Raw genomic sequence first — 22,690 nt, 5'->3', positions numbered from 1 at the left:
AAAGTCAAGGGTGCGTCGACAGCGTGTTCCTTCGCACAGATGCTCAGTCCTTTGAAAACTAGCCTTCGGATGTTCAGTGGTAATACTATCGTTACTGTGGGGATATAGGTATCTTTGTTCCACGTGTGTATAATTTCTGTATGACACTGTGTCCCCAGGTTCTGACCTGCTTGCTTCAGTGAATGAGGCATACAGATGGCCTTGATGGGGAGGCTGGAAGGAATAAACTGATCTTATAAAGGATTCATCAGGAAACTTGCTTAGGAAATACTAAGTTATACAAAAGTAGAATTTAGCTAAAGGAGCACGGCCTCAAATATGACTGGGAGATAAGTAATGCAGTAACCAGGCTTCCTAGGAACTACAGAAAGAAGAAAGAAGTAGAGCTGACCTCTAATGTAAGGGCTGGGGGTTTCCAAGCCTGTGTTTCTCGTAAGCTTTGCTCACCAAGACTGCCAAGCAGGCAGGAGAACCTGGGTCAACAACCACCCAAGAAGAGCAACACTGCTCTGATTCAGATTAACTGGGACAATATTTTTTTTTTTTAAGATTTATTTATTTATTATATATACAGTGTTCTGCTTGCATGTATGCCTTCAGGCCAGAAGAGGGCACCAGATCTCATTACAGATGGTTGTGAGCCACCATGTGGTTGCTGGGAATTGAACTCAGGACCTCTGGAAGAGCAGTCAGCGCTCTTAACCTCTGAGCCATCTCTCCAGCCCTGGGACAATATTTTTACTGTGTAAATCTCGCATTTGTTCAAAACGGCCAAGCATGTAGTTTCTGCCTCTGTAAAACATGTTTAATTGTTCAAAGTGTAACTTGGATCTGGGACCTGTAAGAGATGTAGTATGAACGGCGGGCTATGTTCCTGGCGCCTGGCCGCCCGCAGCTAGCTTTATACCCTAAATAATTACACGGAAACTGTATTCTTTTAAACACTGCTTGGCCCATTAGCTCTAGCCTCTTATTGGCAAATTCTCACATCTTGATTAACCCATTTCTAATAATCTGTGTAGCACCACGATTACCAGGGAGATTCTTAACCTGCATCTGTGTCGGGTGGGAGAATCATGGCAACTGCCTGACTCAGCTTCTTTCTCCCAGCATTCTGCTGTTTACTCCACCTACCTAATTTTCTGTCCTATCAAAGGCCAAGCAGTTTCTTTATTAATTAACCAATGAAAGCAACAGATAGACAAATGACCCTCCTCCATCAAAGAGATTTACAGGTGACAGCATATGTGGAATGCTATAGCTCAAAATCTATCCAAAGCTGGGCTGTGGTGGCGCACGCCTTTAATCCCAGCACTCGGGAGGCAGAGGCAGGCGGATCTCTGAGTTTGAGGCCAGCCTGATCTACAAAGTGAGTTCCAGGACAGGCTCCAGAGCTACAGAGAAACCCAGTCTCAAAGAACAAGAAACAAAAAACAAAAACAAAAACAAAAAAGTCTATCCAAACTGTAAAGTATTTCTGTTTGGGACCAGTTTCCTTTTGGATATTTGCCAGAACCAGACATGCGCTTCTCCTTCCTTTAGCGTCCCCTGGTGTTTGCAGTGAATCCTCACTGGGGGGCTGGAAGAAGCCTTAATCTGTCATAGCACCCAGAGTGTAGTGGTTTCCATGTTCGCCCCACAGTTAGTGATGAATGTGCCTTCAGCTGTGACGCTTCCTCCCCTGCAGTCTGCAGCATCCGCCATGGGGAACACAGACTTCTGGAAAGTTCTCCGCTATTTAAGTCTACTGTACCCTTCTGAAGGGTTACGGAACATTCTTCTCATATCTGACGGGCACCTCCAGAGTGAAAGCCTGACATTGCAGCTTGTGAAGAGGAACATCCATCACACCAGGCTGTTCACCTGTGCTGTCGGGTGAGTCACCACGGTGGCAGAGGCAGCTAGCGGACAAGTCATTAGTTGGCCTGTCTGGGGGTTTTGCAAGCTTGAAAGTCGATATGAGTATACGAAATCTGTATGTTGCAGAGGAGTCGAGCTCTTGGCTTGGGACCACGCTGCCAGGGTCTCACAGCTGCAGGGACCTTGGGCAGGCTGTCTCATTTGTAAAATGAAGGCGAAAATGAAATACCTACCTCATGGGACTATTATTTTGCATAAGAGTTCATGGAACCAGCTTGTCCTTAGCGGCCTGGCCCAGCTCCCTGGGGCTGGTTGGGCATGCTTGGCAATGCCTGCACTTGGGACCACCCCTGCCTTCTCCCTTTCTGCGCTACAGGTTTCCTACATTTGCACTGAAACCCTGAGTCAGTCTTTCCACAGATTGTTGGAATTACTCTTGCCAATTGTAGTTAGCATCTGTGTAAGGAGGGGGGGCTCCTGCTGTTTGTGAAGGGCCCCCAACCATTGTCTTCCCCTAAGCTACTGGGTTCTTCCTGTACAGCTCCCACCCCAGGACACCAGGTGTCCCTGTTCTGAGGCAGGGGACTAGTGAAGTGATACATAGACCACTGTGTTGTCCTCACGAGTGAGCTCTGACGACAAGAAGACCCCGTTTTCTGGGGTCCGGGACATCCATGTACCTTCCCAGCATTTCATTCCTGGGGTTTCATAGCCTCTGAAGGTGCTCTACAGCTATTGGTGACTAAAAACAGCTCTTGCTGTCCCCACTCACTCCAGGCCCCTGCTCACTATATGTTCCCTTTGTATCAATTGTTTCGTTTTATGACAAGGTCTCACTCAATAGCCCAGGCCAGCCAGGAAATTACTGTGAAGACCAGGCTGGCTGGAACTTGTGACCCCGTCCCCTCAGACAGTCGAATGCTGAGATTACAGGCATATGCCACCATGCCGTCTAGGCTGATCTGTTTTGTTTTGTGGCAGGGTCTCATGTAGCCCAGGCTGTCATGAACTCTCAAAATAACAGAGGCAGACCTTGAACTCGGATCCTCTTACCTTTGCCTCCCAAGTGTGGCATCACCGATGTGTTCTGGCACACCTAGTGTGTTCAGTACTGGGGATTGAATCCAGTGCCTTGTGTGTGCCAGGCAAAAGCTCTACAATACTCTACAGCCCAGCTCTTCAGGATGCTGTCTGCATCAAGTGTCATTCTGTTAGCGGTTGAGGTTTTTTTATCTTTGTTTACAGTTTGTATTGTTTACGAAAGGTCTCTGTGTGGCTCAGGTTAGCCTCAGAATGTAACCAAGGATACCCTTGGGCTCCTGATCGTCCTGCCTCCCTCTCCCAAGTATGACATCATGCCCAGTACCCTTTGGGGTTGTTGTCGTTGTTAGTTTTTAAGTATGGAAGTATTAGATTTTATTTATTTATTGCTTATCATCTTTGCTGTGGAGGTTTCTGCTAACATACCATGACCTGCATAGTGTCAACACATGAAGCAGGAAGAAAGTGTGGTTCAGCATGACTTAGGAGCCGAAATCGGTTCGGACTTCTGAGTCTGACACGAGGCAGTTTATTCTAGGCATATTTAAGTACAGTACAACGTGGAAAAAAGTTTCATGGTGTAACACAATCTTGTGTGCACAATAAAGCTTAAGACATAATTACATCAAAATCTTTTCTGGTTTTTTGTTTTTTTTTTTTGATTTTTTCGAGACAAGGTTTCTATGTGGTTTTGGAGCCTGTCCTGGAACTAGCTCTTGTAGACCAGGCTGGTCTCGAACTCACAGAGATCCGCCTGCCTCTGCCTCCCGAGTGCTGGGACTAAAGGCGTGCGCCACCACCGCCCGGCAACATCAAAATCTTTTCAAAGGATTGTCACCTCTTCCGTGTTATGTTAAAGGCTTGGAGAAGGATCAGGTGTGGCCTTGGTCATACAGGTAGTGCAGAAGTCACCTAGGCTGTTATCCACCTCTGGTCCAGTTTACTGAGTCCAGAGGGGACAGGTGTGGCCTCAGTCACGTGGATAGTGCAGGGTTCTCCAGGCTGCTAACCGTGTCCATTCCCAGCCTTCCAGGTATAAAACAGATTACCCATCTGTGCCTTTGAAGAGACAGCCCTGCCGGGCAATGGTGGCGCACGCCTTTAATCCCAGTACTCGGGAGGCAGAGGCAGGCGGATCTCTGTGAGTTCGAGACCAGCCTGGTCTACAAGAGCTAGTTCCAGGACAGGCTCCAAAGTCACAGAGAAACCCTGTCTCGAAAAACCAAAAAAAAAAAAAAAAAAAAAAAAAAAAAAAGAAGAGACAGCCCTGCAGTTTAACATTCCTAGTCCCCTACCTTTTGCCAATGCTGTATTGATTAAGTGCCTCCCTTGCCTTGGGTGCGCTCTCCCATGGAGCTACACCCTAGCCCCATTTTATCTGTTTAACTCAGCAGTGGAAAAGTGACTTCTTCATGAGTCTTTCTCAACATTGGTAGCGTGTATTTTTATAATTGTGTCTAAAATGTCTTGAAAATTGCTGGGTGTAGATCTGTAATCTCAGCCTTTGTCAGGCTGAAGCAAGAGGGTTGAAAGTTCAAGGCCAGTGCAGGCTACTTAGTAAGACCTGTCAAAAATAATAATATAATAAAATAAAAACAACTAAATAGCACTGAGCCTGACATGACGGTACATACTAAGAGGTGGAAGGACTAACCCAAGTTTAAGTAGGTGTGGTGGCATTTTTGTTTGTTTGGTGGTTGTTGTTGTTTGTTTGTTTTCCGGGACAGGGTTCCTCTTTAGCTTTGGAGACTGTCCTGGAACTAGCTCTTATAAACCAGGCTGGCCTCGAACTCACCGAGATCTGTCTGCCTCTGCCTCCCGAGTGCTAGGATTAAAGGTGTGCACTACCACTACCACCGCCTAGAGGCAAACAGCTTTAATCCCAGCACTCAGGTCCAGCCTCAGTTTGGGTCCAGATCCTGAGGCAGGAAAGGGGCATAGTGCCAGGAAAACTTCTGGCCACCAAGTGGATTGCATTCAAGTGGCCCCGAATAACTCGAGCCATCTTTATACCTACTGTTTTCTTACCATACGTGAACAGCTTTATTATTGGCTCCTGTTTTTGACCTTTAAGAAATATATAATATTTTAAGGATTACATGGTAGTCATAATGAAAGCCCCCATTGTTTCCCTTTATGCTTCCCCAAATAGACCTTCCCACCCCCTACATGACCTTATTCTAGACATAGAGTTCAGCATTTTTGCAGGCCTAACTAAATATCTAGCCAGATACATCCTGCTCTGGGAGAACTTATGTCAGCTGGCAGCTACTTGCGGTTACAAAGTTAAAAAAAATAATAGATATGGGCACCATGCTCTAAGGACAACAATATTCAAACCCAGACAATTCTTTCATGTCTGCAAGACATGTTTTTATGCAGTTCCCTCTTCTACAAGAGTGTCCCATGCCTCAGTCTCTCTGTAAAGGCAGACTTTGATAAGGCGCTCTTTCCCATCCCACACTTCTCCCACCAATATAAACTCCTGTGTGTGGTAAAGTTGGATCTTTCCATACCATATTTTACATTGTATTTTCCCCATTGGTGCATACCAGATCCTGTCGTTGGTTTCATATGTGTGGTGTCGAGGGCATTTACTCTCAAGAGTTAGCACTGTGAGTATTCCTGAGGCTCTTTCCCTATTCTGTGTGTGCGTACCCTACTCCCCTTTCCAGAACCGTGAGACATGGTCTGTGCTCCAAGTGTTGTTTCCTCATATGTACCTAACAGTCTCTATTGAGTGAGGAAAGCTCCCAAGATGGGGAGTTGTAGTTAGTAATTCCAGATAAGAGATTTGAGAGGCATTAGACCCCTGTTGAATCTCGGGGAAATATTCAAGAAAGAACAGAATATCCAGGGGAAATTACAGCTGTTGCATGCATGACTGACAAAGTAAACCTAAAACCTGCCCAAAGAATCACCAATGTAAGGAGAGAGGAAAAAAGCCTGCAGGCTGCACAAATTTTGCAAATCCCCTCGCTGTCCATGGACTCTCACTGTGAGGGTCTGTTTCCACAGGTGCTTTGCCGCAAGGAAATCGAGGAAATCGTCGCACAGGTAGTCACAGGGAGAGACTAGGGAGGCAGAGGCAGGTGGATCTCTGAGTTCAAGGCCAAGCTGGTCCACAGAATGAGTTCCAGGACAGCCAGGACAGTAGCACAAGAGAAACCCTGTCTCGAAAAACGAAAACAAATAAACAACAACAATAAATAAAATGTGTGAAATGTGATCAGTTCTACAGCAAATCGTCACATCTTAAGGACCTTGTCTCAGTGTGGTGCTGGAGTATTTGAATATTTTAACTCAAAATCCAAGCAGAGTTGGAAAAAACAGGTATGTGGGGGTATTTTTTAACATCTTATCTGTACTCCTGTTTTTACATGTACAAATTTTACCTTCTTGCAAGTCTGATAGTAACTTTCATCTCTTTGTGAACGGACAAGACTTACAAGAAGGCCAAAGCTTTTAAAAACATTTTCTTAAATAATAAGAAGGGCCAAGCCAGACATGGTGGGTCATGCTTTTAATTAAGCCTCCCTCTCTCTTCTGCCCCACAGAGCTGGTGCTTCAGAGGTGACCACACCCAGGGGTTAGTTTTTCACTGTGATAAAATACATACAGGATTTACAAGTCTGTTTCACTGGTGTGAGTTCATTCACAGTGTTGTGTGGAACCAGCATTACCAGCTATTTCCAGAACTTCGCCACCGTCCCTGACGAAAGTCTGTAACAGGAAGCTAAATAATAACTCTGTGTTGCCTCCTGCCTGTAGCTCCTGAAAATGTCTATTCTGCTTCCGGTCTTTATGAACTTGCCTTTCCAGATGCTTTAGATGCAGAGGCATAGCATGCTTGTTCTTTTGTGTCTGGCTTATCTACCTTAGCATAATGTCCATGAGAACCATCTGTATTGTGTTTTTAAACAGGATTTCTTTTCATTTGAAGGTCAAATATTTCATTATTTTTTTATTGGGTTTTGAAAAAGGGGTCTCATGTAACTCAGCTTGAGCCGCGGCTGGGCTTGAACTCCTGACCCTGCTGCCTTCGTTACGCTAGTGTTGAGATTTCAGAATGCCCATTTTAAAGATGAGTAGCAGCCTGTAAAATATGCATATAAAATAATTCATCATAGATAGATAATAGATAAATACATTGGTAGATAGGTAGATGATAGATAGATAAATACATAGATAGGTAGATAGATGATAGAGAGACTAGGTAGATAGATAGATAGATAGATAGATAGATAGATAGATAGAAGACAGATAGGTAGATATGCATACACATTCATTTCATTGGTTAACTTTTCTTTTTTTTTTTTTGTTTTGTTTTGTTGTTGCTTGTTTTTCGAGACAGGGTTTCTCTGTGGTTTTGGAACCTGTCCTGGAACTAGCTCTTGTAGACCAGGCTGGTCTCGAACTCACAAAGATCCGCCTGTCTCTGCCTCCCGAGTGCTGGGTTTAAAGGCGTGCGCCACCACCGCCCAGCCATTGGTTAACTTTTCAACGGACACAGCTTATTTCCACTTTATGCTGCTGTGAATGGCCCTAATGTAACTCTGGTGCACGATATCTGTCTGAGCCCTTCCAATTGTTCAATTCTTTTTTTTTTAATTAATTAATTTATTATGTATACAATGTTCTGTCTGCATGTATGCCTACCTGCCAGAAGAGGGCACCAGATATCATAGATGGTTGTCAGACATCATGTGGTTGCTGGGAATTGAACTCAGGACCTCTGGAAGAGCAGCCAGTGCTCTTAACCTCTGAGCCATCTCTCCAGCCCCCCAGTTGTTCAATTCTGGGTTTGTACTTAGAAGTGAAATTACTGACTCGTGTCGTAACTGTTAGGATTTGCTGCTCTTTTTTCTGCAGCAGCTACACACTTCACATTCCCACTGGCAATATTCCAGAGGCATGTGCGGCAAGTACCTCCACTGGTTGAGCCATTGCCACAAACTGAAATAGAAAAACTTAAAGTATATATTTAAACTGCTGGCACCTTTAGTTCCAGCACTCAGGTGGCAGGAGCAAGTGGATCGCTGTGAGTTCGAGGTCAGCCAGGGCTCTATAGTAAGACCCTGTCTCGATCCTTTTTCCATTTTGGAAAAGTACCCCATCACAGGAAGTAAATGAGAACCAAACAAGCTATAAAATCCCCAAAGACAGAATTAAGTTTTCAAGTGTTAAGTAGCGTGTAGCAATTTTAGCGTACTGGGGACTGAAACCGCCCAATCATCCGTACCAGGCCGGCACTCTACCAACTGAGATGTACCTCCAGACGTTTCATCAGATGCTAGCATTGACGGAGGAGCATTTTCTCTTTTATTATAGATAGAAGCCCAAATGACCAGGATGCGTTCCCCGAGCTGCCACTCTGTCTCTGTCAAGTGGCAGCAGCTCAGCAGAGATGCCCCTGAGCCTCTGCAGGCTCCAGCCCGGGTGCCCTCCTTGTTTCACAACGACAGACTCCTTGTCTACGGATTCATTCCCCACTGTACCCAGGTAGGAAGATGCACAGTTCCTTACACCGTGGGAAAGACAATGAATGTCGATGCTGCTCCTCTCCCCGCTCCACCGCTTGGCCTCTTGTTGGCACTATGGTCCCCACCACCCCGAGTACCTAGCCGGAGAAGCTCTTGATTTCTCTTGAGAGGGGAGTATGTTACCAGAAGGGCTGCTGTTCCACTGTTCCACTTGCTGGGAGTAGAAAAGTTAACGAAACACTCGTGTTTCTCCTATTTCAGGCAACTCTGTGTGCACTCATCCAAGAGAAGGAATTTCATACAATGGTGTCAACTACCGAGCTTCAGAAGACAACTGGGACTGTGAGTCAAACCTTCAGTACTGGGCTCTGGGTAGAACTCAGCAGGAGAACACCAGCCAAGCAGGCGGAAGGCTCTCTTCCGCTTCCCATACACACTCAAGCTGGGGACAGTCAAGATTTTCAGCTCTCACATATAAGCTCCATGTACTTCCTTTTTGTGCTGATGTGTCAGCATACATGAAGGGAGGTCAGGGGTTCTCTGTGCAGTCGGGATGGGGACGCATCCCTTTGATGGGTCTTCATCTGGGATTCTTGGATCTGGGTGTGTCTCTACAGGGTTCCATGGGTGTGAGTAACTGCAAGTAAACATGAGATTTTTCGCCAGGTTAAACTGTGTTTACACACTTACACCTCCAGCACTTGGGACATAGAGGCATTAGGACTGGGAATTTGAGGTCTTCCTTGGATACAAAACAAGTATGAGGCCAGCCTTGGCTACATGAGACCCTTTCTCAGAACAAAACGTGATTATCCATTTTGGTTTTGTTTGAGATACTGCCATTCAAGGTGACCTTGAAGATGAAGCACTTCTCCTGCCTCAGCCTCTTGAGTGCTGGTATTCCATTCGTGCACCACCACACTCTGACAGTGTCTAGCAAAGGTTGTCACGACCCTGTGGGTAAGGACGCGCCCCACAAAACTCCCCAGTTCAGATGCCAGTCGCAAGTCTTTGTCTCACGTTTCCTGCTTGTCCAGCTTGCCCAGCTTGCCAAAGTTGGATAGGAGTTGGAGGTCCCCTCAGTCCTTTCTCAGAACTTAGGAGAACAGTTCATTTACTGTTGCTGATTATTACAGTGAAGGCCCAGATCTTTTCTTTAATCTTTTTTTTAACAGTGTTTTTAATTTTTTATTCTTTTGAGAATTTCATACATGGGTACTGCATTTAGATCTCTCCTTCCCTCTCCAATTCCTCCTGTGTCAACTCCCCACTCTCAAGTTCATGACCTTTTCTTCTATGATTATCCTCTCTCTCTCTTTCTCTTTCACACACACACACACACACACACACACAAATAAACAAACAAACAAATAAAACCTATTGAGTTCAGTGTTTCTCTATATACACATGCCTAGGGCTGGCCACTTGGAGCTGAATAATCTGTCAGGGGGCTCGTGCTTAAAGACGACTGATTGTCCCTTTCTTAGAAGCTTCTAATTACCCACAGGTGGTTCATCTAGGTGGAAGGTGGAGGGACGGGAGACCCTCCAGAAGGCTGCTGAGCAGCAGAGACTCAGTCTTAGAGTCAAAAGGAAGAAGTGGTGTCGGAAGACTGCTGTGACCTCCACACATACTCTTGTCTTCAGTTCGCCATACACATGCGCGAACACGCCTGTAAAACCATTTTAATCATTTTCTCCCCTCGATGCTTACACACAGATGATTCATAAGCTGGCAGCTCGAGCACTGATCAGAGATTATGAGGACGGTATTCTCCATGACAACGAAACCAACCACGAGGTTTGTTCTCCTAGTAAACGCCACGAAGCATTGTTCTATGTCATTCTTAAATTGATTTGCTCATAGCAATACAAAGTGGGGGTGGATGAATAAAGAAGAATGTGATTTCCAGGGCAGACATCAACATCTATGATGTCAGTCCTGGGGTGCGGGTGACTGCTGAACTCAGTAACGAAAGAGTTAATGCCAGTGACTTTCTGAGACTTCTGTGATTTTTCTCCCCGTGAGGAATAGTCTGGAGGGGTGCTCAGGAGATGTCTGTGAGTGCCTGGGATAGCCCTCCTCTCTCCTCTGCTGAGCTGTAGCCTCGGGACACTAGGCAGAGTCACACTCACCTTGCTCCCTCCTTGATGGACAGAGGAGGGTTCTGGCAGAGGGGCCCCTTAGACAGCTACTGTAACAGTCAAACTGTACTGTTAAGTGAGGTTTGAACATTGGTGTTCAATGGCATTCCTAAAAAGGTATCCATACCATGTAGGGACCACTGACCATCACAGTGTTTCTCCTGGCAGCCCTAAGCAGGGGTTGAAGTGGGGCTTAGAAGCCCAAAAGCCACAAACACCTGCTGCTGAGTCACGGTTACAATTTTCCACCAATCCGGAGTCAGAGATTAGGGGCTTTCCTTATGTGTTCCATCACTGTCAATCAACACAGAATGTAAGCCTTTCAGTCCAACCAACCAGATTCATTTGGTCTTTTGGCTGTTGGGTACAGTCATAATGTTTCTAGAGAACTAAAGATGCATAACAGCTGTGTCAAGGAGGAGGTGGGTCAGCTGTTGGAAGGCCCCTTGCTCTCCTATTCCCCGGGAACCTGAACTTTGTTTCACCTCCAAGTGGAGTCTGAAGTCGAAATGGCAGTACTTAAGTCAAGGAGCTTTCAGTGACCGCTTGGATTAGCACTCTCTTTGTTCTCTTTGACTTAAGGCCCATTTGTCTCTGAGTGCATCTGGCTAGCTTTGCCTTGAATAACCCCAATCAAGTAATGATACCTATACAATACTTCAGCTCTATAGTGGGAGGCGCAGCGTGTGAGAGAGCTCGGAAAGCTGGGGAGGGAGGACTGTGTAAGTTTCTTCAGTGACTCAACTGAGTCAACCGTCTCAAGTCACCTCCCTAAGATACTTAGACAGGACCCCTGACTCAGCATCTGATTTGAAGTACTAATTATAAAGGCATTTACGTAGGGCAGGAGATATAGCTCAGTTGGTAGAGAACCTACCCAGCTTTCACAAGACTCTGAATCCACTATCCAGCACTGCACAAACCCAGCCTGATGGTGCACACCTACAATTCCAGCACTGCACAAACCCAGTCTGATGGTGCACACCTAGAATTCCAGCACTGCACAAACCCAGCCTGATGGTGCACACCTAGAATTCCAGCCTTAAACCCAGTCTGATGGTGCACACCTATAATTAAGTCCAGCCCTTGGGAAATAGAAGCAGAAAGTTCTGAAGTTCAAAGTCAGCAGCAGCAACATAGTTGAGTTCCAGGCCAGCCTAAGATACATGAGACGCTGTCTCAAAAGAAATAGATGAGCCAGGAATGTTGGCCTGGTGCATGCCTTTAATCCCAGCACTCAAGAGGTAGAGGCAGCTGGATCTCTGTGAGTTCAAGACCAGCCTTGTCTATAGAGCAAGTTCTGGGAGTACATAGTAAAATTGTCCCAAGAAGAGAAAAAAAATTAAGGAAATAAGAAAAGGAAGGGAATGTATATATTAAATGATGTATTTGTCACAGAAAAACACTGAGATTATTTTATGCTTTTTCAAAATCAGCCTACATAAACTAACACAGTTTCATTCTCTCCTAGATGAAGAAAAAAACCATGAAGTCTCTGATTATTGAACTCAGTAAAGAAAATTCTCTAATTACACAATTTACAAGCTTTGTGGCAGTTGAGAAAAGGGTATGTATTATTATTAATTTAAAATTAAACTGGGCTGGAGATATGACTCAGCTAGAAACCAAATCCAGTTTCCAGCACCCACAGACCCACAGATGGCTTGCAATAGCGACTCTAACTCCAAAGAATCTGGCATCCTCTTCTCTCTTCTGGCTTCTGGAGGCACCACACACAATTTAAAAAAATGTTTTTTGTTTCTTTCCTTTTTTGGTTTTTCGAGACAGGGTTTCTCTGTGGCTTTGGAGCCTGTCCTGGAACTAGCTCTGTAGACCAGGCTGGTCTCGAACTCACAGAGATCCGCCTGCCTCTGCCTCCCGAGTGCCAGGCTGTTTTGTTTTTTTTTTGTTGTTGTTGAGGTAGTGTTTTAATGTGTAGCTCAGGCTGGTCTAGAACTCACCAGCCTGGCTGCAAACTCAGAAATCCACTTATACCTATTTCTGCTTCCTGGGTAGTAGGAGTAAAGGTATGTACCACCACATCCAGCTGAAAATACTTTAAAAAGAAATCATTAGCCGGGTGGTGGTGGTGCACGCCTTTAATCCCAGCACTCGGGAAGCAGAGGCAGGTGGATTTCTGTGAGCTTGAGTCCAGCCTGGTTTACAGAGTGAGTTCCAGGACAATCAGGACTGTTTCACAGAGAAACCCTGTCTCGGAAAGAGGGGGGGGGGACAAAGGAGGAGGAAAAAGAAGATCATTGCCAAAAGTCGTGGTGCAGGCATTTAACTCCAGCACTGAGGCAAAGGCAGGCGGATGTCTTTGAGTTCCAGGACAACCAGGGTTACATAGTGAGACCCTGTCTCAAAACAAAACAAAAATAAGTAAATATATAAAAAGAAATGTAAAAAATAGTAAGCTTTTCTTTGGATGTGGAGGCATACCTGCAACCCTAGCACTTAGGAAACAGAGGCAGGAGGAAACTGAGTTCAGCCTAGGCTACATGGGGAAATTCTGTGTCAAAAACAGCAACAGCCTGCTGGGTGGTGGTGGCGCACACCTTTAATCCCAGAACTCAGGAGGCAGAGGCAGGTGGATCTCTGTGAATTTGAGGCCAGCCTGATCTAACAAAGCAAGTTCCAGGACATCCAACACTGGTATACAGAGAAACCCTGTCTCAAAAAAAAAAAAAAAATGAGATGAGTGGGCAGTGGTGACACATGACTTTAATCCCAGCTCTTGGGAGGCAAAAGCAGGTGGCTCTCTGTGAGTTTGAGGCCAGCCTGGTTTCCAAAGGGAGTTCCAGGATAGCCAGTTACGTGGAGAAACCCTGTCTTGAAAAAAACAAAACCAAAAAAGAAAGTTTTGATTATTTACTAGCACTCTCTATATAAATGTACATTGTTTTGTTTTTCAAGACAGGGTTTCCCAGTAGCTATGGAGCCAGTTCTGGAACTCACTCTGTAGACCAGGCTGTCCTTGAATTCACAGAGATCCCTGTCTCTGCCTCCTTAGTGCTGGGATTAAAGGCATGCGCTGTCACCACCTGGTGCTGTATGTATATTTTAAGACATCTATGTCTATAGAAGCCAGGCGGTAGTGGCACATGCCTTTAATCCCAGCACTCAGGTTGATCTCTGAATTGGAGGTCAGCCTGGTCTGCAGAGTGAGTTCCAGAATAGTAAGGACTGCAGAGAGAAACCCTGTCTTGAAAAGAAAAAAAAAAAATCTATAGTAGTTTGGAGCTAGGATGTGGTGCCACAATGTAGTTAAGCCCCACCCAATACACAAACTTGCACAAAAAAGACATACTATAATTTTTGTTGTTGTTGTTTTGTTCTTTTTGGGTTTTTTTTTTGTTTTTGTTTTTCAAGACAGGGTTTCTCTGTGTAACAACCCTGTCTATCCTGAAACTAGCTCTGTAGACCAGGCTAGCCTTGAACGCACAGAAATCTACCTGCCTATACCTCCAAGTACTGGGATTAAAAGCATGTTCCACCACCGCCCGGCTTTATTTCTTGATTTATTTTTCAGATTGGCCTTTAGGCAAGTCTATGGGGTGTTTTCTTGGTTGATGATAGATATGGAAAGGCCCTCAATAGCAAGGGGCATATATAATCCAAGTAAATGCCCAGATATTCTAAGATATTCTAAACCTAACATCCATAAGTCTTTAGAATGTGTTAATTATTTAATTCAATATCAAAATTATTTAATTTTGATAATATTTCAAAATTATAATTCCATTGTGATTCTATATAGGACGCTAGTGATATTCCTTTTGATAATGCCCCAAATATTTTGGAACTTGTTGCCAAAGAAGATGTAGACTTTCTACCATACGTGAGTTGGCAGGAAAAGTACCCAGAGCCCTTCATAACACTGGTAAGTACAATCATCAAATTCAGTCATCCATTGCTTAACGATGGGGATGTGTTCTGAGAAGTGTATCGGAAGAGAGTTCATGACTGTGTGAGCATCCTAGAGTGAACTCACCCAGGCCTAGTGGTCCAGGACGATTACTGAGTATGTGCCCTTCATGAAATCAAGAAACACAGTAAACAGAAAACATATGGAGAAAACTGCCAATTCAAATTAACCTTGTTTGAATTAAATAGAAAGCATGCATTCTTCTTGGAGGGGTGGGGAGTGAGGACAGCGTCTCTACATCACCCTGCTATCCTGGATGGAACTTGCTATGTAGACCAGGCTGTCCTGGAACTCACAGAAATTGGCCTGCCTCTGTCTTCCAAATGCTAAGATAAAGGTGTGTGACATTACACCAGGCCACAGGAGGAATACACTCTTAAAAGACAGTTTATAAGAGAATCTTGGAGCTAAGTGCAGTACTAAGGGTCATCCTTAGCTACATGGAAAGTTCTAGACCAGCTTGGGATATGTTAGATTCTGTCTCAAAGGAACTAAAAAGATAACCATTTAAACTTTTTTTAGACTTATTTTTTATATGTATGGCTTTCTTGCATGTATATGTTTAGGACACTGTGTCCACATCTGTGTGACAGTCAAGTGTGAGATGACCCTTCGTGTACAGTAAAGACTCCCTGAGGTGGAGTGAGCAAGAGAAGCAAGAACATTGTGAGGATAGTTTCCATGGTTTCCACTATTTCTTTAAGAACAGAACATAAATGTATTTTCTTAGCTTGTTTGCCTGCTCTTGCTTTTATTTACTGTATATATTCCCTTTCTGGAGATGCTGGGAATTGAATCCAGCACCTTGCATATGCTAAGCAAGGACTATACTGCCCCTTAACCCTGACGTGCATTCATCTCCCAGGAGGTCAGCTAGGTGGCGTGGGGTGGGGGAAAGGAATGTTCAAGGATACCTGCTTTGCTATAACATATCCGTTTGCATATTGTTACTTTTGTACCATAGGCAGAGTCTGAGTGTTCGGGACTAGAGCAGGATGACGTCACCAACGGCAGCAGACCGCTACAGGTATACCATTAAACAGAACTGTGCATGGTGAATTTCCAGGTTGGTTTTACACTCGTGCTAGGTTGGCTGGCTCCTAGGCCTTTAGCTTCCTTCCTCGCCTCTTTAGTACTGTGTTTGCATTTTAATTTCCATCTCATTGAAATTTATCCTAGTGTAAGATAAAAGTGTAAAACCAACCTAATCTCCAAAGCACTTGACTTACTGTCTACTCTGCGATAACAATCTAATTATTACTATGTTACCAAAGGCTTTAATATATGAGAAGTCTGCCAGGCAGTGGTGGCTCACACCTTTAAACCCAGCACTCAAGAGGCAGAGGCAGGCGGATCTCTGTGAGTTCAAGGCCAACCTGGTCTACAGAGCAAGTTCCAGGACAGGCACCAAAGCTACAGAGAAACCTTGTCTTGAAAAACAAAACACACACACACAAAACTTCATCTTTTTGTTGTTGTTGTTGTTGTTTTGGTTTTTCAAGGCAGGGTTTCTTTGTGTTGCTTTGTTGCCTTTCCTGGAACTAGCTCTTGTAGACCAGGCTGGCCTCGAACTCACAAAGATCTGCCTGCCTCTGCCTCCTTAGTGCTGGGATTAAAGGAGTGCGCCACCACTGCCCAGCTAACTTCATTTTTCTTAATATTCCAGTTTCTCAGCAGGCATGATGGCCCAGGCATATAATCCCTGCTACTGAAGAGGAATATCACAACAAGTTTGTGGCCAGCCTAGGCTACAGAGCAAGTTAAAGGCCAGCCTGGGCAACTTAGTGAGAATGTTCCAAAAAAACAAAACACAATACAAAAAAAATTAAAAGCCATACATCGTGGTACAATGCCTTTAATCCTAACACTTGGGAGGCAGAAGCATGCAGCTTACAGAGTTTGGGGCCTTTGTGGTCTACATAGTGAGTTCCAGGCCATCCTGGGCTACACAGTGAGACCCTGTCTTATTCTGTTGTGGTAAAATACCTTGACAAACACAGCTTATGGGAGAGAGGATTTATTTTGGTTCACAGTTCTAGAGGAAACACAGTTCACTGTGGTAGGGAAGGCATGGGGCGTGGGGACGGCCTCACAGACTGCATTAGCAGTCTGGAAGCTGAAAGAGAATGGGAAATGTCCAGAAACCCTCAAGGCCCACCCTAGTGCCACACCACCTCCACCAAGGCTCCACTTCATAAAATCCCATGATCTTCCCAACAGTGCCACAACTGGGGACCATAGGAGTTCAAACACATTATTCCGTGGGAGGCATTTCATGTTCAAACCATAGCACTAGGCATACAAGGTTCATGCCTGTAATCCTAACTCAGGAGATTAAGGCAAGACCAGCTAGGCTGACCTATGCGGCTTTATGTCTGCTGTGATTACAACCTTGGCAGGAGACAAATATGCCATGCAGTCAGAGCTTGAGTGTGGAGGTTATTGAGAGAAGGATAAAAAGGAGGGGAGAGAAGGAAAGGGAGAAGGAAGGAGAAGGAGGAGGAGGTAAAGACCTGCTTGCCTCTTCAGAACAACATCCTAAAGAGAGCTGGAGTGGGCGGAGCAGAGACACAGCAGCCATAGAACCATTGGCTGGCTAGGGTATGCCTGGGTTCCTTCCTCTTGGTGACAGGGACAGCATAATGCCTGAATCCTAGCGATGTCATTCTGGGCTACAGAGTAAGACAATGTCTCGACAGGTCAAAGTGCTTGCCGGACCAGCTTGATTTGATCTTTAGAATCCACAGTAGAAAGAGAGAGCCAATTCCCAAATGTCCTCCTGCTTCCACACATGCACATGGCACTCATATGCACGCGCACACACACACATACACACACACACAATAACAAATGACACAGAATTTCAAAGGTCTTGTCTCAAAGAGGCTAGAGTGTAGCTCATCAATAGCAGGCTTCCCTGTGAGAAGTCCTGGGTTCTATTCCTAGAGTCCTAAATAAAATATGAGAATCCCTCCCCCCTTCTCTTTGTTGTTGTTCTTTGAGATAGCATCTCAGTGTAATCCAGGATGACCAGAAATTCCTATGTAGCCCAGGCTAGCTTCAAACTCAAGATCGCCCTGCCTCAGTATCCCAATTGCTGTTATTATAGGGCTGTTACCAGGTGTTTCCAGGTTTAAGAGTTGACAATAAGGACTTATGTAAGATGTGCAATGTGAATAAGATATTTTTATTCACATATTTTAGTTTTAATTATGGATATGTGTGTGTATTTCTCTGCAGGAGCCTGAAATAAACATCAGACACTTTGCAGCCGGCGCTCCATTAGGCAAGTTTGCCTCACCTGAGGTAGGTGCTGGGTCCTCTGGAAGGGCAGCTTCACAGTAGTTTAAAGCAGAGCAGTATAGTCAGGCATAGTGGTGCACGCCTTTAATCCCAGCATTCAGGAGGCAGAGACAGGCAGACCTCTGTGAGTTTGAGTCCAGCCTGCTCTGTGTAGCAAGTTCCAGGCTGGTCAGGGCTACAGGGTGAGAGCCTACCTCAAAGTAATAAACAAACAAATAAATAAATAAAACCAAACAGACAGAGCAGTAGAATAGGTCAGAATACACTTTGCGGGAATAGCAGTTCACATAAGCAAAGATGCTTAAGGGCCCAGATTATTATCCGGGGCATCCTTCTAGAGAAAAGGGGATTTGCTATTTCAGGTGGTTTAGGTGGTTCTCTAATCATTTTCCTACTGCACATACCCCTTCTGATTTTAATCATAAACCTAGCCGGCTGTGCACAGGCATAAGCTAGTAAATTGAGGGTTCTCCCTGCGAGTTCACTTTGAGGACACTATCAGCCTTACCACCCATGCAGCTAAAACCAGTTCAGGCAAGATTAACCTTTCTGGTCTCTTATCCAGATACATTAGGAATACTTTGAACAAAAGGTATCTAAATTTGATTGTTGTTAGTGAAGGAGAAACTTTCTGTTACCCAGAAAGGGGTGTGTATAGGCCAGTGCAGGTGGGGATGGAAAAGTTCTGAGGTGGCTGGGTGCCTTGTTCAGAAACGACTGCGTGTGTGTGTGTGTGTGTGTGTGTGTGTGTGTGTGTGTGTGTGCGCGCGCGCCCCCGCGGGCCTGTGTGCACACGTGTGTGTGTGTGCGCACGCGTGTGTGTGCGCGTGCGGGCCTGTGTGCACACGTATGTGTGTGTGCGCACGTGTGTGTGTGCGGGCCTGTGTGCACGTGTGTGTGTATGTGTGTGTGTGCGTGTGGGCCTGTGTGCACACGTGTGTGTATGTGTGTGTGTGCGTGCGGGCCTGTGTGCACACGTATGTGTGTGTGTGTGTGCGGGCCTGTGTGCACGTGTGTGTGTATGTGTGTGTGTGTGTGCGGGCCTGTGTGCACACGTGTGTGTGTATGTGTGTGTGTGTGCGCACGTGTGTGTGTGTGCGGGCCTGTGTGCACACACATGTCACATGCAGGTGACGGAATTCAACTTCCAAGAATATTATTACAAATAGAGTTGGGGATGTAGGATCCCAGACTACTAACTTACCCTGTCATTCCTTTCCTGGGGCCAGTACCCATGGCTCTGGTGTTCTTCAAATCTTACAAATGTTTTGCCTTTTACCCTTGGTCTTTGTGTATTAGCTTATTATAAAACTTTTAGCCAGAAGTGGTATGGTGGCTCACACCTGTAATCTCACCTCAGAAGGCTGAAGTAAGAGGATTGACAGGAGTTGACGGCCAACCTGGGTTGCGTCATAAGACCATGCCTCAAAAAAGTAAAAGTAACTAAATATTAAGGTTTTTTTCCCCCTTGGGCCCGGTAAGCCTCTCTACCGATGAAATAATCCAAATTGGACCAAATCAGACCGAATTAGGAGAAGCCCAGGTTTAATGAACGCCGAGCCCCCTCCCCCACCCCAGGAAAACACAGAAACGGAGAGGGGAATGGAAAACCAAAAGACCACTGACTCTCCCCGGGGAGGGGTCATCGTTTGGCGGGCTTTCTTGGAAGTGGGCTCTGGACTGTGGCCACTCCCACAGGAGGGGACTTTGACCCCCTGCCAAATATTTCAGACTCCTTGTATATATGGATGCCAGGGGCCTGTGGTGCCGCTTCCAACCAAACACCAGATACATTTAGGCCTTGGATATAGATGAGTGGTAGGACAGTTGATCAGAAATAAATAAACGGGAAACCAGATACGCATTATGATCTTTTTATAATGTTTATTTGTCTGTTTGTTTATTGCCATGCTGGGGGAGGTACAGTGGATTGGATGCATGGAGGTCTGAGGATACCTTGTGCTAACTGGTTCTCTCCTTCTATCATGGGTGTCTCTGAAATTGAGTTTAGGCTTAGCCACAGTGTCTCTGGCTGTCAAGCCATCTCTCCAGCCCACATATTGTTTTTTATTGATTTCTTTTTCTTATTCCTTTGGTGGTGTTTATGAATGAACTCAGATTCATTCATAAATCTAGGGAAATTCCCCACCACTGAGCATTATCCCCACTCCTCTTTCCATTTTGTTTTTGTTTAAAGTTTTGTTTGTTTGTTTGTTTTATTTGTTTTGTTTTTTGTTTTTCGAGACAGGGTTTCTCTGTAGCTTTGGAGCCTGTCGTGGAACTAGCTCTTGTAAACCAGGCTGGCCTCGAACTCACAGAGATCCGCCTGCCTCTGCCTCCCAAGTGCTGGGATTAAAGGCCTGCACCACCACTGCCCAGCCTATCCCCAGTCCTCTTGTATTTTTTTTATTTTTAATTTTTTTTTATTTTTTATTTATTTATTTATTTATTTATTTGAGACAGTGTTTCTCTGGGTAGTTCTGGCTGTCCTGGAACTTCATCTGTAGACCAGGCTGGCCTTGAGCTCAGAGATCCACCTGCCTCGGTCTCCCCAGTGCTGGGATAAGAGGTGTGAGCTACCGCTGTTGGATTAATTTTTTATTTTGAAATGGTGTCTCACTATTGCCCAGACTGGCCTTGAAATTCAAGATCTTCTTGCCTGGGCCTCTTGAATGCAAGATTAGAGGTGTGAGCCAATACACCACACCTGGCTAAAAGCCCTTCTCCCTGGACCTACTTACCTGTCAGAGTTGATTTTTGGGTTGAGGGATCCCTAACAACCCAGTCATTCAGCTACTTGGGAGAATGTTTGCTAATTTATTTTGTTCTGCTTTCTCTTCACACGCACAACTTTGTCACCTGGGCAGCCCTTCTCGATCTCCTCTGAAGGGAAGGAGAAACAGCCCCAGCTACATTGGACTAAAAAACAAAAAAAAAAGCTAAGGAGAAGTTTTCACGAAGTTTCTGAAGATTTTGAATGCGTGACCTCAGAGCCACAGTCTCGTGCAGCAGCAGAGTCTCTCAAGGTCCACTCACAATCGGAAGGTGTGGGCCGGCCATTGGGTGTGAATCATCTGGCGTCAAAGAAAAGAGAGGGGGGATTTAAAAGTATGTTGGCGACTAAAGCAACATGCGGGGCTGCTCCCATGGATTTGTCTGCTGCTGCAGATCTGTTTTCTTTCCTTTCTCCCTGCAGCTCCCAGTCCGCTTTGTTCTCTCCTCTCAGCGACATTCCCAGTGCTCTTCCTCCTGCTGCCCCTCTCCCTGGTGGCACCCACTTTCCTCTCTCTCCCTCTCTCCCTGGTGCCAGTCTTCGTCTCCCTCCCTCTCCCCCGGGTGCCCCCTGTCATCTTCCTTTCCCTCCCTCACCCCCTAGTGCCCCCTGTCTTCCTCCCGCTCCCCCTCCCTCCGGTGTTGCTAGTCTTCCTCCTCCTACCCCTCTCCTTGTTGGCAGCCATTTTCCTCCTCCTCACAGAAAATTCATCCCAGACAACTCACCTGTGTTTGGCCAAAGCCTTAAGCCTGTAGGAGGTACCAACATCTTCCATGATTCGGGGTCTCCTCCCGGGCATCTTTTCTCGGGCTTTGGCAGTGTTACTGCTTTCTCAGGTGGTTTCTCCAGTTCAAAGAAAGTTTCCCAAAGGCCCGACAAGGCACCTTATCTAAAGTCTAAGGCAATTCTTGGCCTTCCTCCTCTCTCCAGAGTTCTTAGCTCTGGGCATCCGCGGAGGCCTTCACAAAGTGCCTCCCTCCCTCGGGGACCTGATGACAGAATTGCAGATACCAAAATGGATTCAGGTGAATCGGCTTTCTCCTTTGAGTCTCTCTTAAATCGTTCTGCCAGCGCTGCGCCATCAGATGGCTTAGAAGGCCTGGGTTTTCAAGACATGGTTTTGCCTGCCTCATTCGAAGCAAAAATGGATGAAGCAATGGGATATGATGCATGCAAGATAGAGACTTATGCAACAAACGACGCTTGTGCAGAGGAAGATGAGGAATGTGTGACCGTTGGAAGCTTTTCTGCAACAAACGATGCTTGTGCAGAGGAAGATGAGGAATGGATGTTCTGCGAAAGCGCTTCCGCGGAAGAAGATGAGGGATGTGTGGTCTCTGAAAGCTTTTCTGCACCGTGGACTTCGCTCTTTGCCCTACAAACTGAGGTATTCGTCTTATCTCTTCAGTTAGCTTCACGGCTTACAACAGTGCATCTGAGAGCAGTTGCTCACAGAACAGCGTATTGCCAGTCCTTAGTGGTTCAGGGTGTGTGTCAGCATGGGAGAAAATGTCTCTCAGTGAGTAGTCAGCTGAGCTAAAACTCTGCGTGGTGGTGGATGCTGTTTGTCATTCATCGTTAGCGACTGTTAATATTTGTCAGTTGAAAATTAGCATCCTGGGGGCTGGAGAGATGGCTCAGTGATTAAGAGCACTGGCTGCTCTCCTAGAGGACCTGTGTTCAGTTCCCACCACCCACATGGCAGTTTACAACTGTCTGTAATTCCAGTTCCAGAGGGATCTGACACCTTCACACCAATGCACATAACATAAATTTAAATAAATAAATAAATAAATAAATAAATAAATAAAAGAAGAAAGAAAGAAAATTAGCATCCTTGAAGAGGTCATGGATTTACTCCCTAAGTTCTAGTGCCAGGAATTGAAGTTGACAGAAATTTCCTACTGCCTAGTAAACATAGGTGCAATGAGTATTCTGAATATTTTCCTCTATTAGTGTGTGAACTACTATTACTGTAGTAGCGTGGAGGGCCACAGCTCTCCATTCGTCAAGCCAGTCAATACCCTGTAACTCTAGCTTCAGCACTGGCTCTGAGATCCAGGCTCACATATGTAATTGTTTTGGTGGGAAAGCATTTAGTGAAGCAAAGAGGACTTCCTTCAGTGTCAGAGTAAATCCTGGCATTACCACGTTGTGT

General features: G+C 45.4%; 1 protein-coding gene across 1 annotated transcript in view; it reads left to right on the top strand.

Moving 5' to 3' along the window:
• Parp4 (poly(ADP-ribose) polymerase family member 4) overlaps window positions 1-22,690 on the top strand; it is a 104,667-nt gene that overhangs the window by 65,731 nt on the left and 16,246 nt on the right. Inside the window, exons 24-33 of the mRNA XM_041634155.1 lie at window positions 1,688-1,875; window positions 6,135-6,234; window positions 8,233-8,403; window positions 8,646-8,726; window positions 10,104-10,184; window positions 12,000-12,095; window positions 14,289-14,411; window positions 15,421-15,483; window positions 17,697-17,762; window positions 20,627-21,919. Coding sequence (XP_041490089.1) covers window positions 1,688-1,875; window positions 6,135-6,234; window positions 8,233-8,403; window positions 8,646-8,726; window positions 10,104-10,184; window positions 12,000-12,095; window positions 14,289-14,411; window positions 15,421-15,483; window positions 17,697-17,762; window positions 20,627-21,919 — 2,262 coding nt within the window. The remainder of the gene's footprint in view (window positions 1-1,687; window positions 1,876-6,134; window positions 6,235-8,232; window positions 8,404-8,645; window positions 8,727-10,103; window positions 10,185-11,999; window positions 12,096-14,288; window positions 14,412-15,420; window positions 15,484-17,696; window positions 17,763-20,626; window positions 21,920-22,690) is intronic.

The sequence above is a fragment of the Microtus oregoni genome, unplaced genomic scaffold, assembly GCF_018167655.1.
Source record: "Microtus oregoni isolate MIOR12 unplaced genomic scaffold, Mior012 000045F_ref0000178, whole genome shotgun sequence".
Classification (NCBI taxonomy): Eukaryota; Metazoa; Chordata; class Mammalia; order Rodentia; family Cricetidae; genus Microtus; species Microtus oregoni.
The sequence above is the reverse complement of the archived record's forward strand: the minus strand, read 5'-3'. Positions and strand labels throughout refer to the sequence as shown.